This window comes from Penaeus chinensis, chromosome 33, assembly GCF_019202785.1.
Source record: "Penaeus chinensis breed Huanghai No. 1 chromosome 33, ASM1920278v2, whole genome shotgun sequence".
NCBI lineage: Eukaryota > Metazoa > Arthropoda > Malacostraca > Decapoda > Penaeidae > Penaeus > Penaeus chinensis.
The window spans coordinates 8,989,088-8,999,087 of record NC_061851.1 but is presented as its reverse complement, the minus strand read 5'-3'; the positions used below and the strand labels follow the sequence as shown (position 1 = coordinate 8,999,087).

Sequence of the window (10,000 nt, the reverse complement as noted above, 5' to 3'; positions counted from 1 at the left end):
CCACCACATTACCTACAATAAACATGACAAACGTCCATTGCGAATTCCTCCGCCGTGGTCGATCGCAGCCGGGCACAAGAGTATATCTTTGTTAACAGTACATTACCGCTGGACCCCGAGACACCTGGATACACCTGGTTACTGTGGGAGGCCCTTCCCGCCTCTCCTCTCCCTCCTCCCCTCACGTACTCTGCCTCACCTCATGGGTACTTTTCCTCTCCCCTCACTTTCCTCCCTATTCACCTCTCCTTATGCTCACTCCTTCTTACTTTGTGGGTACGTTTTTCTTTCCTTTATTTTCCTTCGGTCTCACCTCCCCTTTCCGTTCCTCCTTCTTACCTAATGGGTACTTTTCTCTTTCCCTTATTTTACTTCCTTCCCACCTCCCCTTACCTTCCTTCCTTCTGACCTCATAGGTACTTTTCTTGTCGCTCTCATTTCCCTTCCTTCTCACCTCTAATTACCTTCCCTCATTACCTCATGGCTACTTTCTTTTCCCCGCTTTTCCCCTCACTCTCTTACCACTTCTTGGAGACTCTATTCTCCTCTCTTCCCCTCATGCCCAATCTTATCCCCTCACCTTCCTTTCCCTTATTTTCCTTTTCCTTCACCCTTAGATTCCCTCTTTTATCTTTCCCTCTCTCTCCCATACAGTTCATATCCCCTGATCCCCCTTCTCCTCTCCCCCCCTTTATTCTTCCCTCGCCTCTTTTCACCTCTGTTCCTCCTCCCCCCCTTTCTCCATATCAGCTTTACCAGCCCAAGTCAAGGCAAGTACATATATATACCAGTCATGTGAACTTGACCACGCCCAATACCATTTGCTCCACCCCCTACCCCCCCACACAAACTGACCCCCCTCCTCCCCCCAACACACCCGATGTACCGCACTTAGGGTACAGGTTGTTGCAATAACGTTTATTTATTTGATTATGCATATGATCGTTTGTTTCTGTTATTTTATTATTTTACAAAAGTTTAAGAAATAGCTTTAAAAAAAGATATATATATTGTATTCAAATGTCACATTTTTATCGCATTATACCTTGCGGACCAGATTTTCTCTTTCCTTCAATTTTTTTTTGTTCTTTTTTTTTTTTGTTTTTTTTTTCTTCCCCATTTTAATTAACGTGTTTTTCCCAATACTTTTTATTCTTTTATTTACATTTTTCTTTTTTTTTTTTTTTACATTTTTCCGAATTTTTTTGTTTTTATTTATTATTTTTTTTTTTTTATTTTTTTTTTTTTTTTTTTTTTTTTCATAATCTTTCCCTTTGCTTTCCCTTTTTCCTTTCTTCCTTTCTTTCCCCCCCCATCCGCCCCTTTTCTCTTTCTTCCTCCTTTCCTTCATTCTTCCTCTCGTTACTCTCTCTTTCACTCCTACCCATTTCTCATCTTATCTCATTTCCCCCTTTCTCCTCTCTCTCTTCTTTATTAATATTTTTTTTTTTTTTTTTTCTAGAATTTTTTTAATTAACTCTTTAAATCAATTAATATATTTTCTTTTTTTTTCTCATCCCCTCCTCTTCCTCTCGTTTTTTTTTTTCTTATTGCTAATTGCGGACAACACCATGCTTTTTTAAAACAACATGGTAAAACGCATACCGATCGATCGTTCGTGCTGTCTGCGGACGGACTTCTCAGCTGCCACAACACACAGCATGAACAAGGTTAAAAAAAAAAAAAAAAAATAAATTAAAAAAAACCACAATTTGACACACAAAAAGACACGAGAGAGAAAGTGGAGAGGAGAGTGAGGAGAGAGAGAGAGAGGGAGAAGGAGAAGATAGACAGAGAGAAAAGAGAGAGAGAGGAGAGAGAGAGAGAGAGAAAAGGAGAAAGAGAGAGAGAGAGAGAGAGAAGAGAGAGAAGGAAGAGAGAGAGAGAGAGAGAGGAGAGAGATAGAGAGAGAGAGCGGTGAGAGGGACAGAGTTGGGGGGGGAGGGGGGTGGTATGCGAGACAGTAATATATCGTGCGAAAACAGCACCAAAAGAAACGAAGTGAGCGATAAAGGAGAGATGGAGAGAGAGAGGGGACGCGCGCGCGCTCGCTCTCGCGCTTGCGCGACTCTCTCGTCTCTTCGCTTGCTCTCGCTCTCTCTCTTCTCTTCCCCTTTCAATGTTTCTTCCTTTTCCTTTTCTTTGGTTGGCATGGGGGTTTGTTTTTTTTTCCCCCCCGCCTCCCAGAACCCCCCCCAACACACATCAACCAGCACTCAAGTGGGAGCTGTACACCCCCCACCACCTAAACAACCCCAATGTATTTCAATAGATTTTCGTATCTGTATCATTTCTTATATGGATCGTTTCTCATTTTTTTATCATACGTGTCGGAAATTGTTGATTTATTATTATCAAAATTTTATTATTTTTTTTCTCACCGCTTATCCCCTCCTCTTTGGCAGTGTTGTTGTATGCTCTTTTTTCCTCTTCGCTCCTCCTCCACCTCCTCCTTCCTCCTCCTCCTCCTCCTCCCTCCTCCTCTGCCTTTACCGTCTTCCTCCACCTCCTGCCCACCTCCTCCCTCCTCCTCCTACCTCCTCCTCTCCTTCCGCTCTTTCCTCTTCACTTTTTTCCCTCCTCCTCCCTCCCTTTCCTCCTCTCCTCCCCCAATCCTCCTCCACCACCTCCTCCTCCCTCACCAACCTCCTCCTCCCCCGATCTCCTTAATCTATACCCCCCCAAGAAGAAGAGGTAACTAAGAATCTAAACAGCGCGGTGCTATACGATAGCGTAAGTCGGGTGCGCACGATCGTTGCGGGCACCCTCGGGCGTGCGCGTGGACCGTTTACCTGCGTAATCTCCAAACGCTGAGGCCACAGCGGAGATTACGGCGCGGACGACCGTAGGAAACGAGGAAGTACCATAGTGCAGAGAGCCCGAGAGAGGAGTATCGGAGAGCAAGAGAGCAGAGTAGAGAGAAGGGAATTGAATAGCCGCGCGAGCTCTGCCCGCGATCTCTCTCCTCTCGCTCGAGCCGAGCTGGTGTCGCGCGGGAGACGAAGCGGAGATCGCTGAGCTCTCTCTCGCCGCTCCCGCATCGCTAGCTACCCGCTAGCTAGCGCGCCTCTCCGCGGCCTCTGCTCGCTTTGGTCTTACTCGCCGTGCCCCTGCTCCCATCCCTCCCGCTCTTCTCACATTCTCGCCTTGTCTCGTCTCTCCCGAGACCTTCTAAAACTACGCATCATCTTCTCCTCTCTACAATTACTTCTCTCTGCCTCCTACTATTCTTATCTTCCTTTACGTACTGATCGCTCCTACTCTACTCTGACAGCGACTATGCTTCTGATCGTCCGTGCTCGACGCCGCTGCAGTCTCTCGCGCACGACGCCAGACGATATACCCGGCGCGCCTCTCTCCCTGCAACTCTACCCTATCCTCTGCCAGTGTGCTATATACGCTTCTCTCTATTCAAGCTGAGCATATGCCCTTTTGGTGCCACCTGTCTGCATTGCCTGCTTTCCGTCGCCCTTGCTCTTTTATCTCGCGTCTACAGTATCGCTGCCATTCTCTCAGCCTGCTACCGCTCTCTCGCCTCTTCTCTATACGGTACTCACCTTCTCATCGTTTACTCTCTCGTCATCGCATCTCGCTCTCTCTACTTTCGACGTCGCTCTCTCTCATCCGAGCGCCACCTACCCACCCATAACACCGGCGGACCTTCACCCCTTCGCCCTTGTCTATTCTCTTCATATCGACGTGTACGGGATTCAGCGACTGACCAAACGGGCGCAATTATCACATAACATATGCTTTAAGATGGTGTGGGGGCGAATCACGATGGATGACTTTCGCAAGACGCGATGTATCGGGTAACGAGGTGGGAGGTAGGGGCAACGGCGGGGGTGAATGAGCGAGCGGAGCCTGCAGTCGGCACCGCCAAAACGAAATCTATAACAATAAACCGGAAACAGATTATAAGGTAATATCTCCACACAAAGCAAGATGTATAAGAAGGAGGCATTGAGGTAGGATGCGAGTGAGGGACGTAGGGAACGAAACCAACAGACCGCGAAGCTAGTGTTGAAAAAAATACGCATAACAATTATTCCGTTGTTAGGATATGCCATGTTATTAGAAACAATGTGAATGATTAAACTGCTCAGGTATGTTCAATCCTGGTAAGTAGCTGTTATCTACATTGCTTTAATGTATAAAGCGTTATATGCTGTGTTATTTTCTTACACGTCTTTTTATTCATTTGTCAAACAAATAGATAACTATTCATCAATGTCACATCAATACCATCGTCATCATCATCAGTTAACCATCGTCATCGACATTCGTCATCCCAAGCATCAAATCATCATTCATCAACACATCATCATCATCAATCAACATCAATTAATTTAAAATGACAAATACACATGGAATCAATAAAACATCATGATGCATAACACACACAACACGCAACTGCATCTCGCGCACACGGCGCTACACATCAAACATTACACACACAACCTGTGTCGTCCAACAAATAAATCAAATTGAACAAACCGACAAATTACAATCAGCAGTAACGATTAGGTCAAGTTAAAAAGAACACACCAGCACCCAACACACCATAATCACACCCCTTATCTCCCCACACCCTCCGCGCCCTCCTCCCCCCTCCCCCTCTCTTGTGGATCTATTTCTTTTTTTTCTTTTCTTTTTTTTATGTCTTGAGTCTTTTTGCGTGTCTTTTCGACTGCGGAGAGCGTGCGTGACCCAGCGGGTGTCCGCGCTACTGCTGCCGGTTCTCTTGTAGGTAATGGTCTGTGCGATGGCCTCGGATGGCGCACACACCCGCAGTACCAAGGTGAAAGCTTTCTATCTTCTGCAACAGCTCACCGGCGGTGTAGAGGCGCGTGGAGGGGCGTGACGGGCTGTCAAGAGGGGGCGTCTTAGGCAGCGAGGGAATGCATTATTTTATGCATGTCCACGCATGCAAACGCATCTTGTGTGCCACCGCCCCACATTTGAGCACCTCACCCATCTTATTCAACATCCTTCCATAATGCATTTCTGTCGTTTATCAGCAATTTAGCGCATATCCCACAAGCCTTCCAAATTCTTCTTCTTTCATTTCCATCGTCGTGAGCCACCTATCCATCCATACAACTTCCATCACATCCATCCATTTGTCCCATTTATCCACACACACAACACACACACACACACATGACCACACCACCACACACAACACACACACACAACAACACCACCTACACACACATACACAGATACACACCACACACAAACACACAGCGCGCGCCGCGCATCTACATCCTCGAAATTTTCTCAGACCAGAATGGATACTTTGCATTGCACAGGGGACCCACATGTCGGCAACTATCTACTTCAGAGGCGACTCACACGATGACATACGTGACACCGGTGTGTGTGTGTGGCGTGAACACAGTGTGAGCAGGTTAGCATTTACTATCTTGGTGTGAAACACACTGACACCAGAAGAATTACGATCTATCAGATTACGACATTTATTATCGCTCTCCGCTTCTTCATCCCTAATGCATCTGTGACCCGCCCTCTTCACGGAGTGCGCGGGCCCTCCCTCCCACGTGGAGGTGGTACTAGACCTATGACATTTATCTGCGTGTGTTAGAGACATGTGTGTTCGTTAGGGACAGCTAGTCACTACGAACTGATCTTCTGTAGCATATGACAGTTCTTTCTACGTTGATTACGATTTTGCTTCGGATGTCGATTATGCGCTATGTTGATATAGATATTTGAGACAATGTCCAGAGGCAGTCTAGCCTCCATGTAAGAGTGGATGGCAGAGTGATTGTTGGCAGCCATTACTGGAGGCGACAATTACTCCTGTCCGTCTGGTCGACATTCTATTATCAGCCAGTCTGCTTGGAAGTACACTATATTATTCTGATGTATAGTTCTAGCTAGTCCCTCCGCCGAACCCGCGTCGTTAGCGCTCTAGATTATGTGCAGACTCTAGCGGTGTTACAACGTCTGTGGTGCCACGTATGATATTGCGTGGGTATAGATTACTATAATTGACTTAGAGTCACAATGTCTCTTCGATGAGAGGGGGGTATGAAGATAGTGGGGCATGTAGGAGAGAGGGATGAGAGGAGATTAAGTATGAGAGTTTTATGAGTATTAATGAGAGACAGATTGGGACGTTAGTCTGTTCATATGTCATTATTATCTATTAGATTTCTGGAGTGATATGAAATTATACTCGCATATGAGGAGATGTATCTTGCAGACCGAGTTTAAAACAAGGACGTAATGTAGAAGTGAAACAGATGAACCGGAAAGTGCATGTGTTGAAGACCGATATTATTATTGTCAGTGGAGTGTGTGTCAGGGTAGTTCAGTATGAGTGTAGACTAATGAGGTGTGTTTAGAGTGGTGCATAGAGTGGTGTAGTGTGTTCTGTAGTTGTTTGTATAAAGTGAGATGCGTCAGGAGTAGAGTTATGCTTTCAATATTGAGTAGTGTGTAATATATAGTACACTCTGAACTCTGTAGGAGTGTTAGTGTCTGTTTTGAGCGTGATATCTTTCTTGATTCGATGTGTGTGGTCAGACGTCACTTGTGTCACGATGTTCTGCTATGTCGTTATTTAGTCTGTCTATGTGAGTATGATATGTATTGTACTCTATATCTATATATGTTAAGATGAATGTTCTATTATTTATTAATGTAATCTATTACTTCGTCCTTCTGTACTAGATATCTGTATCTTCTTGATTATTAATCTATTATTTTAGTTCTCTATGTATAGTTATGTACTATGATGTATATGATATGAGGAGCCTAGTATCTAACCCCCAAGGATTTTGTTTCAAAAGGAAAGTTTGTGGAGATTCGTGTTTGAAGGTTTTAATTGTTGTTTTGAATAAAAAGATTATTGTGTATGATGATAATAGATATGATGATATTTTTTAAAACCTTTTTTCTGATGTTTGACTACTATTACTCTATGAATGATGATAAAAGAAATAAAAAAGTCTATTATTACAGCTCTTATAACTTGTTTTTAAAAGCATACACACATGTGCACCTACATCCATACATAAGTATTTGTGTATAAAATTATATGCTTTGTTAATTTTGTAAATGCTCTTTGTGGACAACACGGTTATAACATAACTTGGTTAAAAATCTTTAAGAAAAGAAGAAATAGTCAAAAGAAAATATATGGGAACACATATATATAAAATGCTCACATGTACACACCCACACCTACACCCACACTCCCACTCCCACTCCCACCCCCCACTTCCCCCAACTCCCACCTCCCACTCCCACTCCCACTCCCCACTCCCACCCACCCACCCCCCACTCCCACCCCCACTCCCACTCCCACTATCACACCAACACACACACCCACAAATACACACACCCCACACCACCACACGACACCCCACACAAAACACACCCCATATATATTTAATATATTATATTTTATAATATGAAAATAATATGTATGATCAAAATTTGGTGCATCATTTTATATAAAATGCATATAAGTATTTTTTATATATACGTATGTCTTTAAATAATATGTATATAATGTATCTTTATATAATGTATATAAATATAAACTTAATATAATTATATATATATCTTTATATATATGTAATATATATCTTATATATAAAGTATAGATAATATCTTATATGTATAATTTCACATGTATATGGAATAAATTTTATTAACACTTCTATATCATATAATGTATGTGTGTGTGTTTTGTATATATTTTTATATTTATGTAATATATACACAAAAATTTTTTAATAATATTATATATATTATAAATACACACATTATTTATATATTATAAAATTTAAAAATAAACACATATTATTTATAATATTAGAAAATTAAATATTGAAAATATATTTAAAAATTATATATTTATGTATAAATTATATATATAATATATATATTTATATATTATTATAAATTTAAAATTATATATTATTATGTACTATATAATATATTATATAAATGTTTATATATATATAAAAATATAAATATATTTTATATAATATTATATATATATTATATATAAAAATTATATATATATTTCATATATAATTTTTATAATATTATATATATATTATAATGTATTTTTATATATTATATATAATATGTATATGTAATATGTACACCCACACACACAACACACACACACACACACACCCCACACACACACACAACACACACACACACAAAACACAAAACACACACACACACACACAAACACAAACCATTTTGTAATCTTAGTGTGATCATGAGCTGATGAGTAATATTTTGTGCTTCATCCCCCACAGGTTCAGACAGAATCTGAGCTTTGACATCGATAAATCAGAATACCTCTGCCCTCTGTGTGAGGCTCTGTGCAACACAGCCCTCCCCCTCCTTCCTAGTGTGACGACGACGGCAGTCAACCTGCGCAACCAGGAGCCCCCATCTGCCACACCCACCATCTCCCTCACAGACTGGATCAAGGGTCTACAGACTATTCTCAAGCATAAGGTATGTGATTACTGGTGAACTTGTAATGCCTTTAGTGATACCTCTTTGTTTATTTGTTAAGCAGTTTCCATATATCCTGTCTTGTTGTCGTTCCCCCCCCCCCCCCCCCCCCCCCCCATTTTTTCAAGATCAGTTCAGTTCCAATTTTATCATTCCAGCCTTTATCACTCAGTGGTCCTTGGGAGAGAGGAAAGGAGTGTAGGGTGTAAATTTTGAGATGCAGCCTCTCCTTAGGCGTGAGTGATATATCTAGTTGGCTTTGGTTATATTGGAATGGACTTCCCCCTCCTTTTTTCTTTTTTCTTTTCTTTTTCTCCCCCTTTCCTCCATATTTGATTGGGAGTTATGAAGGTAAGATCACTCCAAAATGTTTGATTTGTTTGTTCCCCCACCTGATTTGTTTGTTCCCCCCCCCCCCCCATTTTTTTTTTTTTTTTTTTTTTTTTTATCCCTTCCATAGTAAGTGATGTGAGTGGTGTCTGTTTTTAGACATTGTTTTTTGTTTGTCTTTGTCATGAGTAATTTTTACTCAAATACCATTAATGCTTATTTAGGCTGTTGTCTTATAGCTATTAACAGATGCTTGTTGCATTTTGTTAGTAGTGACATGAAACACTGTATCATTAATACTTGGAGAATGATGTCCAAAATAAGAGAAAATTCTCCACACAGCCACGTCATCTAAAATATGAAATACCTTATTCCTTCCTGATTGCAAGAATGAACTGTGTTTAGATGTGTGTGAGAAATGGAACTCATTGTGGTGGGTGTGGTGTGTAGGTGCTATTACAATTTTTCAAAGTGGTATATCTCAATAAGGCCATTGTGTTGATTTGTTTCTCCAAGCATATATATATTTTTGGACAGTTTATGACATGTTAGTGAAAAGAATTAAAGTTTTGCAATCACAAGGGGTAGTAGTATTTATAAAAACACTAACATCTTTTAATGAATACAGAGTGATAATTCACATCAGGAAAAGATAATCAGTTTTATGTAACTTATTCCCTCTTTAATGTAATTTATAAAAGTTTACTCCTTTATTAGGCTCCAGATCAATCTATAGAAAATTTGTACAAGTCATTGCCTTTCACAAGCCTTGTTGTGAAAGGCAATGCTCTTTCTGAGGGATGCCCTTCTTAACCTTGTGCCATAGCAGGGCTGTAGTATGGGGCATGAAGGAAACACATTTAAAGTGTTCAATGAACTTAGTTCAGAGGGGGTCACCATGAGAGAGAAGTAATTTTTGCAACCAGTAATTAGTAAGGGCACTAGCTAAAGTGAGGCCAATTACTACTACAATCCAGGGTTAGGAAGAGCATCAACTCTTGGGGTAATAGCTGCTCTCTCTCTCTCTCTCTCTCTCTCTCTTTTTCTCTCTCTTTTTTTCTCTCTCTCCCTCCCTCCCTCCCTCCCCCTCTCCCTCCCTCTCTCCCTCCCTCTCTCCCTCCCTCCCTCCCTCCCTCCCTCCCTCCCTCCCTCC

General features: G+C 41.5%; 1 protein-coding gene across 1 annotated transcript in view; it reads left to right on the top strand.

The window, feature by feature from the left end:
- Positions 1–10,000, top strand: part of LOC125043175 (E3 ubiquitin-protein ligase UBR2-like) — a gene marked incomplete in the record, with an annotated part of 126,590 nt that overhangs the window by 106,924 nt on the left and 9,666 nt on the right. The window contains 1 exon segment of the mRNA XM_047639168.1: positions 8,313–8,517. Coding sequence (XP_047495124.1) covers positions 8,313–8,517 — 205 coding nt within the window.